This window comes from Caloenas nicobarica, chromosome 11 (assembly GCF_036013445.1).
Source record: "Caloenas nicobarica isolate bCalNic1 chromosome 11, bCalNic1.hap1, whole genome shotgun sequence".
Taxonomy (NCBI): Eukaryota; Metazoa; Chordata; class Aves; order Columbiformes; family Columbidae; genus Caloenas; species Caloenas nicobarica.
The window spans coordinates 19170100-19190245 of record NC_088255.1 but is presented as its reverse complement, the minus strand read 5'-3'; the positions used below and the strand labels follow the sequence as shown (position 1 = coordinate 19190245).

The window sequence follows — 20146 nt, the reverse complement described above, 5'->3', positions numbered from 1 at the left end:
TGCTTAGAAGGGCCGATAAGAAAGATGGGGACAGACTTTAGCAGGGCCTGTTGTGACACAACAAGGGGTGATGGTTTTAAACTAGAGGATGATGAGAGCCTGGCCCAGGTTGGCCAGAGAGGCGGTGGATGAACCATCCCTGGAGACATCCCAGGCCAGGCTGGACGGGGCTCTGAGCAACCTGAGCTGGTGCAGATGTCCCTGCTCATGGCAGGGGGGGCACTGGGGTTGCTGAGAAGGTCTATGATTAGTCTGGTATCTGTTTATTTCTGTTAATGGCAAGGAAGAACCTGTGCCAAACCAGAGCAATTCTCATCTTGCAGCCACACTTGGAGAGTTGCAACAGGCAAAAACTTGAGCCAAATAGCCTGTGCACCTTCTGTAGAAACATGAAAACAGCATTATGAACCAGCCTTGAGCGATACAGATTTCCTGTTCAAAGCATGGCTGTGCCCCTCCGCCCCCCACACAGCCAGGGAAAGCGGAGCTGAAGGAAAGGGCACAATGAGGAGGGCTAGGGTGCTGCACAGGGGGAAGGGAAAAGGACAGACAAGAAGACAAGGAGTAGGAAAGCAGCTCTCAAATGATATGCTGAAATTAGGTGAATCCAGACAAAAAACCCCCCCAAACAAATAAACAAATAAAAAACCCACCAAAAAACCACAAAACACCAAACCAAACCACACTCTAGAGATTTATCTAGTACATACTTTTTTTTTTTTCATCCATGGGCAAAGGTTTCTTTAGGAGAATGTTCAGCTGCCTTCTGGCTCTTCAATACTTGAAGAAAAAGGGAAAATTATCCTGTATTTGCCATGGAAGTGACACAAGCCCTTTCCTGCTGTGGGACCAACAAGCAGCCCCAGCAGATGGTGCTGTGAGCCTTCCATTGCGCAAATGATAGCTCTTTTCTGCTAAGCCATTTTGCAACCAGTCTCCAGCAGCAAGGACGGGAGACTGCTGGCCAGGCTGGTCCTTCTTGCCGTAGAGCTGTAGGTACATCCATTCAACACGGGTGTACTTGCAAGGTTATGACCTCTGATCAGTAAGTAAGTAAGTTTTTGTCTGGCATGTGAAGGTGAGCACGCTGGCAGGCACCCCAATACTAAACAACACACAGGTGAAGAGTTCATGATAAATATTTCTTCGACATATTGCCTTTAGTGGATTTTTCAACTCAGAATTAAGATGAACCTACAGACCAGCTCTACATTCCTTAGCACAGAAAAGCCAGCATGTTTGCTGGTTGTTCCTCATGACAAAAACATGAACAAACTAGTGCTTTTGGGCTACGAAGGCTAGAGTGATTTTGTACAATAGCAAGATACAAACTTGGACCCAGTCCAGCGTGGTTATTAATAATAGGTAATGCATAACATATGTCAAAGCAAAGACTGTCAAATCTGGCTGACAACTGCTCACATCTCAATCATAGAACTTGGCAATGTGCGTGGTTTTTTTCCATAAAATAAAGCAATCCCGATCAACTGCAGATTGCACTTCACAGAAGGTTCACAGCTACAAGCAGATGCCAGGCTCTCACTATTCATCTGGAGACACATACAGTACGTGAACAGAGTAAAGAACTGATTTGTGACTCAAAATAAATGGTTTCCTTTACTCAGCACCAGAAGCGGAGATGCAGAGTGTGCTCACCTGGCAGGTACCATGGCTGCAGAGTTTCTTGAGACCCCCAGTTCTGAGGGCTCATCACACCATCTGCAGCAGCCAACACAGGTTTCCCTGTGTCACCCCTTTCCCCTCCAAGGGGTAACAGATATGGTGTCAAGGAGACCAAGTGACAGACCAGACCAAGGTTTTTTTGTTTGTGATTTTTTTTTTCCCCTCCATTTACTTTTCAGGGACAAAATTCCAGTTCCTTGCCTTACAATGAATAGTTTCTTATTGCAAACAGTGTTCCAAACCTGCTAGTGAAAAGACTGCTCCTGACATCAGTGGACCTGTCACAGACACACACAGGTTTGCCCCATTAACAAGGTAAAGGGGTAAAAAAGAACTCACATGGAAGAGACATTTGCAAGGTTTTTATCATTCGGCCAGAGAGCAAAATAGCATATCAAGGAAGCAACTTCAACTGTATCTGCAAGGACAATATTGCCCTTGGAATACCACTAATGTTTCATGGCTTGTTCCAAGATATTCTCATCCACTACCTTGTGAGGGAGAGTCACCTTCAGCGTTGAATTCTCTTTCATTGCTTGGCAGATCGTTTCATAAGCATAATCATTACCCGACCAGCAGCGTCTGGCAACCTGTCAGACCAGAAAATCAATGGGTGTAAAAACCCTACGTTTCTCTTGCCACATCCATCTTACACAATATTTGCACAAACACTGGCACCCAAGTTCATGTCACTAAGTCTTTCAACCCTCTGCCAGTTTCTAGTTTCATTACTGATTTTTTTTATTTGCCTACTTCACTTTTATGAGTAGTATTTGGGTAGACCTGGTACATTTTCATGTAGAAATATAACATCAGACATGACACTGTGGAGCCAGGTACCTTATAAACTTTACAAAATTCTCTCACTAAAAACAATTGTGCGCTCCATCCTAGCTCTGTAAAATTAGCGCTTGCTTTAGATAACCATATCATTTAAGCAATCAATGCTTTTATAACGGGATAAATATTTAAAAAGGAAAATGTCACTCAATGCACTTTAAAACCATGACATCAAGGAGCCAAATTTTCTGCCAGCATGTAAGGATGAAATGCTACGGACAGCCAGAGAACTGTTAGGAAAATGTTAAAGTGAACATATATAATGAGTTTTACTTACCCCATTGGAAACATCCCAGCTGAGCATCATCTTAGCCCGTTCTTCGGCTTCCTTGGACCCATCCAAAACCAGGCCAAATCCCCCATTGATCACTTCACCCCTAAAATATATAAATATAAAAGAATTAAATCAAAATAATTGAAAGCAATCCTCCCAAATTCACAGGAGTTAATTTGTTGAGTTGCACTGCAGGAAGAAGGATGAGAACATAGAAATGGCGCTGAATAAGAGACGTTATCAGTAACCTTTATACTTACAATTAAATAAAAGGGAATTTAGCGGTGCAAAGGCCTGGTTTCCTGACCTGCAGCAAACCTATTCCACCTTTCCTGCCATGCCCAGCTAGCAGGCGGTATCTGCTCCAAGCAGGAATGCCAAAAACTAAGCACATGCAGCATCTCCTGAAGATTGCAGTCTGCACTGACTCCAGAAACACATAGAGAAAGGTCACTACTCCTGACCGTCTGGAGAGTCACCCATCTCAGGGCGTTTTCAAAGGTTATGCTGTTCATGTTTGCTACTTTAGAGCCTGCCATATAGACAGGATCGTGAGGGGGGCCGCGTACTTATTGAAGCAGACAGATGGGTCTATTTACGTGCTCTTGGGACAAATGGGAGAGCATAAGTATTTTATTAAAAAAGCGTTAACCACCACTTAATGCACATCTGCCTCAATCATTTCAAAAACAGCCATTCATTTTGTATGAGATACAGAGATGTTTAAAGACATCAGTGCCAACTTTTCAGGAAGCAGACTTATTGGCAGAAGAAGAACGTTAAAACTAACAGATTATACTTAAGAGAAACACCAGTCTGGTTTTAAAAGGACAGGGAAAACACGTAGATAAAACATCTTATCTGGCTGCAGAATCTCCCTGCTCACGTTCCTGTTTCGTTGCATATGGAGAATAGTGGTGAACGCAGTTGGATAATTACCCATTGCTGTAAATGTACGAGAGCTCTGGCATTGCTCAGCATCAGCAATACCCAAGGGATGGGGCATATCAGACAACAACATACATGCTCTGAGAGACCCCTCACAGAGATCCCCAGAGGCAGGATTTTGTCCTCTACATTTTACAGTTAATATCAGGAATAAGGTTACAAAATTTACATAGAGTAACATCAGACATGTCCATGAATCAGACAGGAGTTCAGTGCCTTCCAGCCCAGGAAGGAATCCTTTCTTACTGTATATTTTCCAGCAGTAACTTGAGCTTCTCAGGAAATGAGGCTACACCGGAGACTCACAGACCTGAGATCTACTTACCGAAACTGGAGCTGACGTTTTCCTGTTTTCAGTGTAATGTTATTTATGTGATGTGTATTCCCTTTCACTAGTTATATACGCTACCTGTGTGCTAAGTAGGACCCTGTCACATGGCTGAGGGAGGAACTTAGAGCTCCAGGTCTCACCATGACAGTACCATTCTGTGAATCCCCTCCACTTTACCATTATTAGCTATATCATTACTACAAATACATGTTCTGGTGAAAGGCAGTTTTCTTGAAACTGACAGTTCTCACAGCAGAATGTCAGTGAATGAATCATTTATCTTTAGCAGGAAAATTTGAAACACGTTTTCAATTGAGGTGTTTGAATATTGTAAGCTCTGACTCTTCAAAATAAGATGTTTCCTTTTGATTGACACTGTCAACACTTTTCAGCCTGGAATTTAATTCCCAGGACCTTTTTACTGTGTGAAATCTTTCATTACATCTGCTCTTACTCTCACTTGGGGATGGAAACAAACACCAAAACACCTGCAGTTCTTGCAAATTCTACTTTTCCAATAGCTCGTGTTGTTACTGTCATCTCCAAAAGAGGCCGGACTGGATGATAACATTACAAATGTAATTATATTAAGACCAGAGCCAGTTACCTCACTATATTCTACTGCTTCTGTGTACAGAGACCACATTTGCAATATTCCTTACTGTCAAAGTACCAAGGTAGAGTACACTTATGAACATCAGTGATGCCATTTTAACGTAATTGGGATCACAGCATGAACACACCTCAAGACCATCTATTGGCAATTCCAGACAGTATGAAAATCAGACCTCTGGACTGGTGCTTTATAAAGATATTCCACATGGGAAGATGATGTTCTGTCAGTGGCAAAGATCTCCTCTGTGCCCAGCATCCCAAAGAGCATCCTTTGAAGCTTAGGTACAAGCAATGAGCGTCTGATCTCACTCGCACTCCATAAATTTAGAACCTCTCCATCGATTTCCATGGAGTTACTCCAGTGGAAATCAGAATTACTCATCAGAATCTGTCCTACTGTCTAAAAATCACTCATAAATTAAATGCCAGTGTTTGTTGGGGTGGATTTTCTAGCAAAACCTCTCACTTTTAAAGGGGAGCTCTTTGCCTTCATTAGCATTAGGTCACATTTTCAGGTAATTAAAGAAACATGTGGCATTTTGACCTAGCCTACCTCCTATAATTTCCAGATGTCTCCTTCTAAGGTGATCAAAGAAAAGAAGGCCTCTCTCACAATCAAGATGTCACACTGTCAACAGTGCAGTTCAATTCTTAAATTGCTTCTGCCTTTTTGTTACTACAGGTTACTCAGGCTCCGTGCTAATATACATTCTCCTACAAACAAACAGGCAGCAAGAAGTGAATAACATTCATTTGCTGTAATTATAGTCAAGACTGTTAATCTTAAGTCTCTCAAGCAGCACATGTGATGCAGATTCCAGCTAAATAAATATTAATCCTGCTTTTTCTGTTTGCCCCACAAGGCTATAGCAGAAAAAAAATAAATCAAAGCAGGTAAAAAGCATTTCTCTAGTATTGTAGGGAAGATGTGGCAGATCTGTCGGCAGTTCCAGGCAATCTCAGCCTCTGCAGGGAGGACTCAGCTGGAGACCGTGAAATTGCCATTTCTGAACTCCCTGAACAAAACTTTGCCGACACCAACTTGATTCCTTTCTCATCACACGCATATTTGTTTATAAATTTATATATATATAAGCTTCCACCTGCACTTTCGCACTTCCAAATCAGCTGATGAAAAGCAGATTTTGAGGCACATGGAGATTCCTTTATGGCAAAGTCAGCTGGATTTTTACCTCTCTAGAAAAAAAAAAAGAAAAACAGGGTACTATAAACCTAAAGGCATCTGTCTCTTCCATGCAAAGAAAGTAATCTGTAATGGTTGCTGTTGGTTTTGCTTCTTTTGCTACCTTTAAATTATTCTTCTCTTGCTCCTCAGAAGGCAGAGGCTGCAGTGCTGTCTCTAGCCAGGGCGGTGCCAGGGGTAGTTAAGCTGAGCAGAACCACCGGTCCTAATCAGCATCTAATGACACGACGTTGCTACCACGTCCCAGTCTCAGCATGGTCGCTTATTAAGGCTTGTGCAGAGCCAGGTCTAATTTTCAGGCTTTGCATTCTTCACCAAAGCACGGTAATTTAATCACGGAGGGCTGTGACTGCTCCCGAGAACGAGGTGAGCAGATACTGTTCCAGAGTGACAAGCCACTAAGCTGCCATAGGAAGTGGAAGGTAACTAAACCCTGTTTTTCCATCGATATTTTGATTTCAGTGAATAGCCACACGCTAATTTTCTGATGCATTACATAAGTGACAGCACCTCTGCTTTGCCTTGGGGAAGAGCTTTTTTCTAATGATGTAACTTCACTTAAATACCAAAACTCAAATGGCAGCGTGGTCAGTGCCGGTTTTCCAGAAGTAACAGCAATCTTACAGTGCAGCCAGTCTCTGAATTGCTCAGAGGGCTAAAATGTGCAGGAGGGATTGGCTGTACAGAGACTAGAGAGAGGTAGGGAATATGATTATTTGTATGCTTTAAGCATCATCAATACACACAGTATTTGTGGCATAAGCAACTATTTTAGCAATTCTAATACTTATAATTATCAATTATCATAAAAACATTCCAAGTGTTTTGTAAAACATGTAGTGGAAAGTTATCGTCTTTGCTTGTCATAAGCAGACATTTTATAAGGTTGACCTCAGCTAAGGCCATTCAGACATATCTAGTCTGCTGCTGTCTCTGGAGTTTGAGATGACCAGAGTAAGCAGATATTCTGGTATATATTTTTCATTCAGAATTAAGGAAGTTGTGAATAAAATCCTTGCCATGGTGGTTGTTATTTCTGGAATCAGTAAAGCCAGTTTTTCACTCGATGTGTCTAAGCCCTCAAAAAGCTTTCTTATCCCGCTGTTCAATTTTGCTCTCACATACCTTCTATTCTGTAGTTAATTCATTGAAATCAAAGGTGTTAGAGTACAGGAGAGAAAATTCTCCATCTGACTTGAATGGGGATATTTTCTAGATCCAGCTCATCTGCATGAGCAATAATTAAGTATCATCAAGTGTCTCTGATGAGAACATCTGCTAGACATTCTTTGGGTTGCTGTTGTTGCTATTCCAGAGCTGGATGGAACAGGGAAGTGGGATTATTCATGACAGTATTTAGTAGAGGGTTGCACCCTTCTTGACTGGCAACACCACAAGATGAAGACGTGACTGTAAATGGGAGAGACTTTGCTGGGAAGAACAAACCAGGACTAAAGAGCCTGCAGTGTGGCCAGTCTCTCATTTCCCTACATCCCCACCAACCCAGAGTAACCTTTTAGTGGCATATGACGGAGACCAGTTTCCCTTTCCATACATAGTTCTTTCATTCTGCTTTTGAGTTTAGACATTTATTTCTGCATCTTATGTGAAGGAGGTGTTTAATGCAGCTCTTATTTGGCTGTGGTCTATTATTCCACCAGGCATGAGCAAGGGGAGAAAGACAACTGGGGGGTTTGCTGGCACCTGGGCTGGTTTGTATCAATAACCCCTCATTGCACTTTAGCACATGGGCATTTATATTGGGGTCCTAAGGTCACAGATTTAAATACAGCTTAAGGGGAAACCTAAACATAATCCATCCACTAACACTCTGGCTGTGCATGTGTGAAAACAACTTTGGAAGCAGGATCTGTTCAAAAAGACCATGGCAGACCGTCCTTGTTTGGTGAATTAAGTTCTCCAAACTGTGCTGTGGCCAATGTCCAAAACGCTTTTTCTAGACATATGGGCATTAAAATACACACAACACCCCACTTTATAATACATCCTTTCATCCCTTGTCTCCAAACCCATCCTTCCCATAATCATGACACTGTACGACTCCAGTAATACACACATTTTTGCTGCAGTTCCCCTCCTGTCTCTCCTCCCCCCCGCTCCCCCAGCAGCAGTAACAAAATTCTGAATCCAGCTTTAGAAATATAAATAAATTCTTACCAGCCAACTCCACCACCATTGTGCAATGCAACCCAGGTTGCTCCTCTAAATGCATCTCCTACAAAATTTTGTACCGCCATATCTAGGAGGAGAGGAAAGGTGTTATCATGGCTCTGACGTGCTGCGTTCACCTTTTTGTTGTTGTTGCTGTTGTCGTGCTGCTCACTCCTTCCACCGACACCTCGATTCTGGCTGTGTGGAGGCAGTGTTGGAGGACAGGTTTACTCACAGCTTCTCTCACAAATATACACTGAGCATCTCATTCTTGGGAAGAACAGAAAAAGGAAATTTTCCTTCTGATCTTTGCCCCTACACTGGAGGAAGCAAATGCCAGTGTCACACTGGTTTGTGAGGACTCTGGTGCTTTCTGCATTTGTGATCCCATTCGAGCAGCTGAAGAGCCCACCACTCCTCGGCTGGAGATATGTCCTGAGGTGGAGAGAAACACAATCCTCTCCTTGGGGATGTCTTGGTCATGGAAAAACAGGATGGACACATCCATGTGGAGGGTTTCAAAATTGGGGGGACACCTGGAAAACTACACACCTTGAAGTTTGCAGAAGCCTGAAGTATTTTCAGCTCGGACTGCAGAGTTAATTCAGCCCAGTCTAAAGCTAAGGAGCTACATTTTGGGAACACAGTTGGGATGAAAGTGATATCATCCCCAATTCTCTTGACATGGGGGAATTTTACCCTGAACCTGAACTGCTGAAATCACACAGGTTTCTTTCATTTTAAAAAAAATTAAGAAAAACAATTTAGCAGACAAATGTCATAAGGCTGTCAAATGTATGATTTCCACTGAAATGTTCACTAGAATTGTATATGTTCACTACAATTCGTGCTAAAGGATATACCCAGAGAGGTAGAAAGAGGTACACACAGAGGATAACAGGGTAAAATTTACTGAAAATATTTGTCCAGATTTAATAGATTATTTGCTGTGCTTTTAACAGAAAAAAAAAAAGAGAGAGACAAACGGCAATATCCTTGCCAGCCACATTTCTGAATATTTCAGCAGATCCACAGTTGTTACATGTCTGATGGAAAAATGAGTTTACTTGAGCACTAATCTATGTTAAATCCTGTCAAAAGCCCCATTATGGCATCTTATCTGGCATTATGTCACTTTAATAACCCAATTATCATAATTACAGTGCTGTCAAGAGGGAATGGGAGAGATCAAAATCCCCATATTCTAAAAATGTACGGATTTCTTCCTCAGCCACTAGTGTGATAAGAATGGAGGCTGGACAAGGAGCATGGCAAGTGGTTTAACAATGTAATAATGTGCTGCTGCTTGGCTTCGATAAAGGTCACTCCCTCTGCAAATGTCTGTGCTGAGCTGCACTTTGCCAAGCAGTGATGACCCATGTTTGCCAAGGATCAGGCTGAAGTACTCACTGCAAAACTAAATAAGACAGGCAAGCACTCTGGAAAATTCCTGTGTGCTACAGAGGAGCCAGTTTCAACTGAACTAGCTCAAATGTGGTGTGAAAACAATGGGAAAGAAGGGAGAGAGGAAGACCTAAGATATTTTTTTATTACCTCCAGAGGGTCATCTGGTAAAACTGCATTAGGCTGGTTTCAAAGCCCAGTGAAATCAGTGGCCAACAGGCTTTAGATAAGCCCTTGGAAAAGGCAAATGGTTCATGTAAATAATAAAATGCAAAGAAAAACACATAGCATGACAAGCAATGCAGCTTTAGCAAGCCTTATTTCTATTGCCTTCTTCTGGGGGGATTGCCTGAGCTTTACTTATGTTGTTAAGCCCTTTGGTGGAGACATTACTTTGGATTGGTGTTCTCTGTGCAGCTGCACCATTTTCTCACAGCTTGTCAGAACCAAACATTATTCCAGGCATCTATCTGGCCTATTAGAACAAGCCAACATCCTCAAAAAGTGTTGAAGTGGGACTAATAGACACAGCTAAAAGCCTCGTTTCATCAGGAAATTCAGTTAAGATAGCAGGGAACTTTTCTCCTTAAAATTGAGCCATAATTTCATTCTATTATGAGTTCACATAATGGAAGTAATTCAATATGCTCAGCTACTTCTATCATAATTTCTCCTACAGCAGCTTATATCCTCCAATCTCAAGCCACTTTGTGATTGTCAATCCATGACATGCAGAAACACTACTGGGCTAAAGCTATTATTGTAATTTCCACTTTATGGATGGAAAATTGAGGAAGATTTAGGTTAAAAATTGCTTAGTGCTTCATTTTTTTTTTCAGGCCTCTAATCTGATATTTCTTAGGTTTATTTTCCTAAAGCATCATTTCACAAACTTAAAAGCAGAGTCTGGTGAGCTCAGGTCAGGTGTGTAGAATTAAATGCTCCTTCTGTATAGCAAACCTACAGGATTTGCCCACAGTCACACTGTAAGCGAGCAACAAGATGTGGAGTCTAATCCAGAACACTTGACTTCCATTCTTATGCTTTTACTGTCAAAGTATGTTCCCTTATGACCAGACAAGTTCCTTTCAGAAACTCTAGACTGTTTACTTGAGTCCTCAGACAATGAAATGAACACAGCTGTGAATCTTCTTGCTTTAAGCAAAATACTATTATAAACCTGATTTTGATCTTGTGGATCCCAAGGAAATACGGCTGTAATTCTGCTTAGATCACCTCTTTGAAGCAGAGATGTGCAAAATTAAAATCAAACAGAAGACATAGTCCTCTGAGATAGACTGCTGTCTATTTACATTCAGGTAAATCTAATGCATCTTCATTGAATTTTTAGCATTGTTCTGGACCTCCTCTGTTTAACTAGCTCCACATTAATGCCTGTATTGCTATTAAATCCCACAAAGCTTCTCAGGAAATCTGATTAATTGGGATTAAAGGGTTAAACAAAAACATTTTAAAAATGTTGCATTAAAAAAAAAAATTCTCTTTTAAAGCAGTTTCCTTGTTTGCCCACACAGACAAGCCCCAGCTGCTCTCCTGACCTGCACAAAAGGCTGATCCATCATAAACGTTGGACGTTTCTCTGTAAGGACTGTCGGTCCCACTCACATCATGGTGATCTCGGCTGAGGACAACTGGAGCCTGAAAAAGCCAAGGATGAGAAAATGGAATCCTTCATGGACTGTCAATGCTACTAAGAATCATAATTTGCTGAATTCACTTCTGTCTCAAGTACTTTCAAACTTCAGCTTTGTCCCCTCTCCTAACCCTCCTGGAACACCTTCTCTGCCTATTATTTTTTATAAAAAGAGTTGTTCACATACTGTTCATGAAAGCCACTATCCTTTTATAACCAAGAACAAGAGCTTGTTTTTATGCCAATGGCATCCTCAAGGGAGGGCAGAGAGAAGAGAGGAAGCAGCATGGTTCTTTCATTGGAGCATTTCTTTGAAATTTCAAAGACATTTGCAAAAATCTTTATTAAAAGTAATTCCTGCTTTCTGTTGAAAATAAAAACAAAGCAGGAGTTTTTACACTTTTCCATTCTTTTGGAAGACTTCAAGACTGAAAATAGGTTAGCAACGAAAATCAGTGATTTCATACAGCTCAAACGAGTCCATTCTTGATCTGGAATTTAATTGACAGTATCATTTGCCACACATGCGGTTTATAGAAGAATAATTCACTCTTGGCATGATGTGACCTGGAATTAGCTGGCTTGAACAGCAACTGGTTGAAGCTTTCTCCTTTCCCACCTGCCACCCGAGTCTCAGATACTAAACACAATTACCAGATCATATCAAGACAAAAAAGACAAACCTTAATCTTTCCTTCAGATATTGCTTGATTAATAGCCACAGCTATAGACACACGACCCCTCTGATCAGAATATAAGATTCTAGCTTGAGAGCCAACAACCTGAAAAATAAAAATGCCAGAGCGATAAGGTTCTCTTTGCAACTGGCTTATCTTCAGGCCCCAGATAAATGGAGTCACAGGAGAAAGCGCAGATTATTTCTTCATCAACATCCAGCTTCCAGAAAAAATAAATTAAAATCTCTTTTTGAATGGAGTTATCTTCACTCACACGATAAGTGATATGTATTTCTGTATTCAGCTGCTACTGTCCAATAAATCCCACTTTTAAAATCAACCTGACTGCTAGGCTATAATCCTCCTATCAACAAATCCCTTATCAACAGCTGAGAAGCAGAGGTTTGGACCTGGCAGGCTGGAAGGGAAGAGAAATATGGAGACAAAGAATGGCAAAAAACATCTGTCCTGCACACGGATGCTCCTCTCCAGCTTCTACCCCACAGGCCAACCTGGCTGCCAGATGAGGAGAGCACATGTGAGCCCTATAGTGTTAGTGGTTCGCTTCACAGTGAGAGCCTGCCCTGAAAAAAAACAAAGGATGCTTCACTGCCTTCCTGCTTCCCACAGCACTAATGATGGCGATTCTTTGGCCTCATCACCTATTTTGAAAAGGGTAGCCGGAGCTGGAGAGGTTAGGCCAAAGCAATGCCAAGAATGAAATTTTGAATAGTGCTCTGAAAGGTAGTTACAAATGAGGTGGATGGTGAATCATTGATACGTTTCACTCCAGATAGAAGACTAGATATTTGAAGATTTCCAGATGAAAATGTGAAGGGAAAGAACTGCTTCAGCTCACCCTAAAACCCTGCTGTGGAGAGAGGTTTAAGTTCTCATCCCTGGGAGTTACAGCCAGTGTTTTCATTCATGCCCATTCCTGTTTTCACTCCAGCATTCAAAACCTGCATCCTGGACCAGGAATGGACAAAAGTGCTCAAGGAGGTTGCGCACTCACCAACTGGTGCCTGCCAGCTTCCCGAATCCAGCGGATGTTGTCATGGTACTGCTGCTTCACAGATGTGCTCACTTGCAAGAGAAAACAAAAAAGAAAAGAAGCTTTGAAAATGAATGCAATATGCTTTAAATGTAATTCATCTGACAGCACTAGGAAGTCAAATTCTGCTCTCAAATACAAGCACGCATATAGGAAATGCGACATATTATAGAATCCTCTGTGCAGCTGATGCAGTAACTGGTACCATGTATGCAGAGGAAGGTACAAGGAGGCAGCTGGAATGAAAACTCCCATTCAGATCTTTAGCAAGCTAAATTAAACCTTGAGTACTGTTCCTTTTTTTGTCACCTGGCTTGCTGCCTACTAAACACCCAATTCCTTTCTGAGACTTTGCTTAACTAGTAGCTTTAGCAAACTCCATGACATTGGGTACTACAGTCCCATCTTGCATCAGGTAGTAACTAAGCCCTTTGAGTCAACCAGCAGAAATTCTCAGAAGACGACAGCAATATATATTTGAGGATAAGTTACACCAATGCTGGGATATATATTTATAGCACAGCAATCGCTCGGTACTAAATGGCCCACGTGAAGGTTTTTATCCCAAGATAAAACTGAGATCTCTTTTTCTTCTCTGATGAGTCCAGTCATCAGTGCTGCATCTCTCATCTTTGCAAAAGGCTACATTAAAAGCTCAGATACCTTAAGAGTAGAAGCAGATAATAAAACTACATAGGACTTTTTCCACAGTTTGTGAGGTTTAAGTGCAAAAATTCAACTCCGCAAAAGAAGAATGCTGAACAATGGACTCAAGGCCAAGTCAAAAGTTTGGATTTGGAATGCAATAGACTTCAGCTCTGTGGAGTCTTCACTCAGCCATCATAACAGATTTTTTTATAAAATTCAAAGGGAGGTTCGGATTTTAGATGTACATATGTGTGATGATATCCAGACCCTGGAATTTGGTCCAAGCCCAGGTCCCATAGGGAGTAGATAGCAAGTGGAATACTCAAGAACTTGAATCCATGAATGGATGTTTATTTTCTGGTTGAATTATCTTTTCATTTCTCTTTGAAATCCTATTCCCATTGTCTTGCCAAATTCAACAGCAAATCCAATTACAGCCTTGCCCTTAAGCCTGTTTTCACCTGCTGGGATTTTTTTAAATGTAATATTTCCTTCAAGAATTCCATGCAAGAGTTCAATGCATTTTGTTTGTGGAAGAGACTTCTCTCCCCAGCCTTACATTGCCACCTATATAAACATCCACATACTATAGTACACACAGTAACTAATTCATGTCCTAGCCTTGCAATGCAAACCATCCAAGGGTCACGCATCAATTCAGTCTTGAGAGAAGATGGCTGGAGAACTGCAGTACATAGCAGAAAAATTACTGCAAATTTCTGTAGATCCAGCACTAGACTATTGAATTTCACCCCCACTTCAATTAAGCCAAGGCACCAGGTTTAAAAACATTAGAGTTTCAATATCCATAGAACAGGGGAGGCACTTCTGGGCTATTGCATTAAAAACATCTCATGCTCCGCTGCTATTTCTTCAAGATGACTCCTAAGGAAAGTTTAAGAGAATAGACACAGCTAAGGACCTTGCAGGGTCAGACCCACTCTATCAATAATTCACCTCTTGGGAGGAAGAAGCTGGACACAAGCCTTGCATTAGAGGAAGGCAACAGTTGTTTTGTTTCAAATGAGAGAACTACCTGAATATCCTCGCAATGCTAACGGTTCCAGAACAAATAGGAGAGCATTCAAAATCTTCACACTTCTATTCATATTTCAATGATGTCTTTCAAAAAATATTTCAATATTACCATATAAAAATATTATGCTCTTCTCCCCATTAAAATATGCTTTGGATTTGTGACCTGTTTCCTTCTGATCCCTTCCTTGATTCTGAGAAGCACAAAGCTCCACTCTCTCCAAATGGAAGAGCTGAGGACTTCAGTGCCAGGGGACAATGACACTTAAGTCTTTGAGTCTGCCGTCCAGCTACTGTAAAAGCAGACAAAAGGGAAAGTAGCAGGGCCCTCCACTGCAACCTGGGGGATATGATTCATGTTTGCTGACACAAAATTAGCCTTGTCTCAGTGGGGGATAACAGTAACAGCTGACTTTCAAGAATATAGAAGAATGGAAATGTAATCCCTAGATACAAGAATAGCATACAGAGCCACACAGATATTCCAGATTGATTCTACCAGTGACTAGAAACAGCAGGCAATTTATTAACGAAAGACAGACCTCAAAATTGTAATCACAAATAAAGGACACTGGATGGAGCAGCACATGCAGGAAACCTGGGTTTCCTGCCACTGGTCTGCTTGTCGGCCTCTTCAAAACCTCCCAAGATTCCCAGGCCTCATTCACCTGTCAGACAGGGGCAAAATCATTTGATTCCTTTAAAAAAACTCCTGGAAACCTATTGATGAAAGATACTGTTTGCCTTAAAGTTTCAAGGTGACGATGTGCAGGAAAACCTATAACAAATGAAAAGAAATGCTCTTAGCCAAAATTGCAACAATAGTTTTGGGATCAATAACCTCTCCACGTAGTGGTTTTTATATTTTACCTACTGGTTACAATCCTTATAGGAGTGTGGAGAACAGTGAGGAGGTTTCTTGCTCCTGTGGATCAGTCCAAAGAGTGCTTTCTACAGTTTCGACCAAAAGCTGTCACACATTCTGCACCTCTGGTGATGGGGGCATGGGATGGTGTCTTACCTCCCTGACGTATCGAGTCTTGCAGCACAGACATGGCGATCGAGTCAGTGGTAGCAAGATCCTGTGGGTCACCTGAGGTGCAAACCCAGCGGAATGGCCCAAATCCCAGGGAAAAAATGTCCCTGGGAAGAGAACATGTTTCATTAAGAGATAGTTGGAATTCTTTCCTTATTTACCCTGGCTGCTAGCAGTGCTTTTCTTTCATTAGCTGGAGACGGAAGAATTTGAAACATTTTCAATGAACTAATCTAAACAGAAGCATCAGGGACCATTAATTGAGAAATTAAACAGTGCTGTTTCATGCGGCCATCAACTGGTGTATAGAAACACAGTCAGGCCAGAATTTTGACAGGAATGTTGGGCAGTTCAATCAAACAAGTGCATCAGATGAATTGCCATTTTTCTTTTGTTTCATCAAATATATTCTCCCCGATGCCTGGTCTTTTGTCCTTAACCCAGGCTAACTCTGAGTGCATCTACACTATCAGACAAGTGTAGGCTCTGAACAAGTGCCTGAGTCCAGACTTACTTGCTGTCCACATTGTTAAAAACACAATAGTAAGACATGTTTCCACTGAGTTCCAGAAGAGAGATAATCTAGTTGGTACCTTACTCTGTGTTCAAGTTCTTATTCACATGATACAGGCAAGCTAAGCATGTGTCAGAGGCAAAAGGTGTTATAAACCCAGTCCCTCAACAGATCTGAGCTCAGCTTTTTCTACCAGCAGTATGCACAGCTTGGGTAAGAGGTACAGTTGGCAATATGAGCAGATGAGTGTCCTATTTCAGATGTGCTTTTAACTTCAGCGTAGACATCAGCTTTGATGATTTGGAACTGAGCTCTACTGCTCTGAAGAGACAAGCTCTTCATTTTTATCACCTAGAAATGAAGTTGCATTTAGTTACAGTTGGAGGCTGGGACTTGGCTATTCTCTGAAGCAGAGCTGCTTAAGGAAAATTGATGCAAGAGAGAAAATGCAGCTATTCATGTAAAGGAGTGAAGAGTTTTGATTTGGCAATGTTTTAGCTTACTGTTCACACATCTGGTGTCTGCTTTCATAACACCTTTTAATTCTAAAAAGGATAAAGCTTTACATAAAATTATCAAGACATGCTAAACCTTTCAGGATAAAATATTAGCAAAACCTGCAGTGTCAGAGTTTACTTATGTTAATCACATACAACCTGTCCCTCCAGGTCTGGCTCCTCTTTTCCCCTGTACACAGGAAAATGCAAGGAGTAACTCTAAGGAAGCCAATAGAAAACATGAGCATGATGCTTACAGCCAACAGGACATCTTCCTAAATCACACTGGGCATTACTCCAGAGTGGAGAAAAATAAGACCAACTCTGGGATAACACCTGTGACATCAATTTTCCTACTGCTGTGGTTGACTCCTTTCTGTCATTTATAGTAGACTAGAAGATTTGCACGAAGTGGAGTCTCTGTAGTACTGTCCCCCTAAACAGAGAGAGTCACAAGACACTTTAATGCTTTATTCCAAGCTCTCCTCAACATACCCCATGATGTGCTGAACATAGGAAGGATATCGAAATTCTGTTTTATTGGCTCCTCTTTTCCCAACATCAGCACCTATAAAAAATATTTTAATAGTCAGTGACTTAATGAAGAAAAACTATAAAATGTAAAACCAGACTGCACCTGGGTTCCCAATGAAGGCTCTACCTCAGCCACAGAGATGGTCAGGGCTCTCAGAGAGCAAGAGAAAGAGAGATTAAAGAGTTAGCATAATACAGTGGCCAACCCTATCGTGCCAAAATATACAGCTGGGAAAATGCACGCAGGATTGTCCTTGCTTCCACCTAACAGCTCCAGGATCTACTCACCAGCCCTTTGAGCTTCCAAGAGAAAAGCATTGCCATAATCCCAAAAAAACATGCCCTTATCAGCCAGTCTGTTAATAGCAGCCACATGTCTCCTCAGACTGAAATAAAAGAAGGAAATGATTATTCTTGAGATTGATAAAATACCAAAAAGAGTAATATCATGAACTCACTAAAGGCATGAAAGTAGGGGGAGACAGATGGAACTGAAAGACCCCAGAGAAACTTAGATATAAGCCAATAAGATATCATTTGAGATGCTTTCAGTCTCTGTAGCACCTGTTATCCCCAAAGCTTGAAGCGATTTACAGTCATTAAGGGAACTTCATTAATTAGCAGAGAGGGGTCACATCTTTCAGCAAAGAAATGCAGCCAGCTCTGAGGATGGAATGTAATAACAAAAAAACAGCCTACGCAAAACTGCAAAACAGTTTAAGAAGTTCACAGAGAAAGTGAGCAGAGACCGAAAAACTGAAAATGGCTGAACATCACTGTTCTGGCCTCTACCTTGGCCCAAACAGCCCAGTTTTCCCTTTGTTTGCGGTAGGGGACTATACCCCAGGACTGCTCTCTGTGGTACCACTTCCACTTAATCCTATTTAGTTCTAATCTCAACGCATAGTCACATATGTAGTTTTACATGCATAGGTGTAACCTCTTGGAATTCTAGAGAGCTAAATCAATGCCTAACAAATGAAACTGGGTTTTAAGTCATACGTAGCTTGTTAGAGTCTCGGAAATTTCCCTTTCTGTTGCTTTTGTCTAAGAGCGGTATGATGCAGAATTGGTAAACTGGACAGGTCCTTGTAGGTCCCTCATCCAAAGTCAAATAGATTATATGCCCATATTCTACCTTCTCCTGGAAAAAAGGTCTCTGGCGGGAATGTTCAAGGTGAACAAAACCAGAGTAGGAGCCATAAAGTCTCGAAAGTACCAGTTGAGAATAAGATCACTGCCTCTGTTCCATTGATCTTTACTTCTATATAAATTGTGCCGAATTCCTCCCTTTATAAAGTCCAATTCCAATTTCATTTGCAAACTTGTACATCAGGAATAGCTCCCTGAAATCAGGATGCTAAACAGAACCTGGAATTGCAGCAAGCTGGGAGGAGTGACTGGGGGAGATTGTATCCTTCCCTACTAAACCATTCCTGCTCACAGCTGGAAGCTCAGTAGGCTAGGTGAACCTTCTGCCTTACCCACTGGGTTTTTATGCTGTATTCAGTGAACATAAACCAACTGGTAGACTCTGTGGGATTGTACTTATTGTCCCAGATTTTTAGAACCTAACACAACTTAGGAATTTTTAGAAGTGAAATAAATCATTAGTGTTCTAACCTCTGATCATATACACCAGAGACTGCTCCTAAAATGGTGGGTAAGTGACATCTGCCAGATCCTGAGTGACACAAGTACAAAGTTTGGAGTTAATTAGTACTGTAGCTCTACCCCAGATTTCTACTGAAATACTAAAGAACAGAAAACTCTCGCAAGAAAGACAAAATTCATATCACTTGCAGAACAACTAAGCTTAAAGGTTAAAAACATGTATCACTAAAACATTTACCTCTCTTGTACCAGGGTCCGGAACTTCCCTGGATTGGTGGAAAGGAGCTGCTTTGCTTCCTCAAAGCCAAGCTGTGCCGGGTAGTATCCCCCGCTGAACGGGTTGTGACACGAAGTTTGGTCAGAGCCCAGGTCAACCAGCAACTCTCCTGTTGTGTCCAACTCGTGCACCAGCCGCTCCCTGGGAAGCCAAGGAATGGAGCGTTTGAGCAGAAGCTGTTTCACATCCCAGCTCCTCTTTCAGGTGAACTTCTTCCATCCCAAGAGGTTGTTTATGAAGTTATGCCCTTGGCAGGCTAAGTCTTTGTTTTAGCTGTCAGGAGGTGGGAAATTATGGTGACAAAGACTTAGGTGACGCTTTTATACTTCACATTTGCCTGTGCAGGAATGCTGATAGATACATCGGATACCAGTATGACATAGCAGTCTTACTGGTCAGTCTCAACCCTCGGTATGTGTGTGACGGCAAGATTTACCACTGGATAAAGCCTCAAGAGTGCTAGAATTTCTATCCATCATCTGATTATTTTTATTCAACCAATACCTCAATACTTTGGTTCTTCACTCAAGTCAAAGACACTTTCTTGCTATCTAGCAGAAGGTTGGAAGGAAAGGAATAAAATCTTTCCTCATCCAAGGAAGAATCTTAGGGATCTCTTTCCCTAAGAAATTCCTTGTTCCATAAGGAGAGGAGAAGGTGCACGGGAAGCAAATCGAACACAAGGATGAAGACCCCTCTTTTGACAATACAGTTTTTCATGAGCATCTAGAGTAATGAACTCTGCACTAGGTTTAATGCGTCTTCTCTTCCAAGTTTGGGAACTAATTCCAGGTTGACTAACAAGCAAGAACATTAATATATCCACTATCCATATATATTACTTACCACAGATCGACCACATTCCCATGGTAACCCAAACTAAGGGCAATTTTATTCTTTCTTGCATCTCTAGAATAGATTAATAAAATGGTTGAAGAAAATGCACCTCATGTAATTCCATCTTGCAATGCACAAATCACAGAGTCAAACTCAGCAAAAAAAAAAGTCTATATGTGGTTTCCAACACTCATCAACGCAACAGATCTTTCAACCTTCATGTAATTGTTAATCACTGATTCCAGAAAGCTTGAGCGATGCTTCAGGTGCCACATTATTTGTAATTGCTCTATGCATA

At 41.4% G+C, this 20146-nt stretch overlaps 1 protein-coding gene across 1 annotated transcript in view; it reads right to left on the bottom strand.

Moving 5' to 3' along the window:
* Nucleotides 1-2132: 2132 nt before the first annotated feature.
* UROC1 (urocanate hydratase 1) overlaps nt 2133-20146 on the bottom strand; it is a 37670-nt gene continuing 19656 nt past the window's right edge. The window contains exons 10-20 of the mRNA XM_065642697.1: nt 19858-19920; nt 18973-19152; nt 17409-17506; nt 17082-17154; nt 15561-15682; nt 12818-12888; nt 11809-11907; nt 11031-11130; nt 8074-8155; nt 2801-2900; nt 2133-2273 (exon numbers count right to left, since the gene is read on the bottom strand). Of these exons, the coding sequence (XP_065498769.1) occupies nt 2133-2273; nt 2801-2900; nt 8074-8155; nt 11031-11130; nt 11809-11907; nt 12818-12888; nt 15561-15682; nt 17082-17154; nt 17409-17506; nt 18973-19152; nt 19858-19920 (1129 nt within the window). The remainder of the gene's footprint in view (nt 2274-2800; nt 2901-8073; nt 8156-11030; nt 11131-11808; nt 11908-12817; nt 12889-15560; nt 15683-17081; nt 17155-17408; nt 17507-18972; nt 19153-19857; nt 19921-20146) is intronic.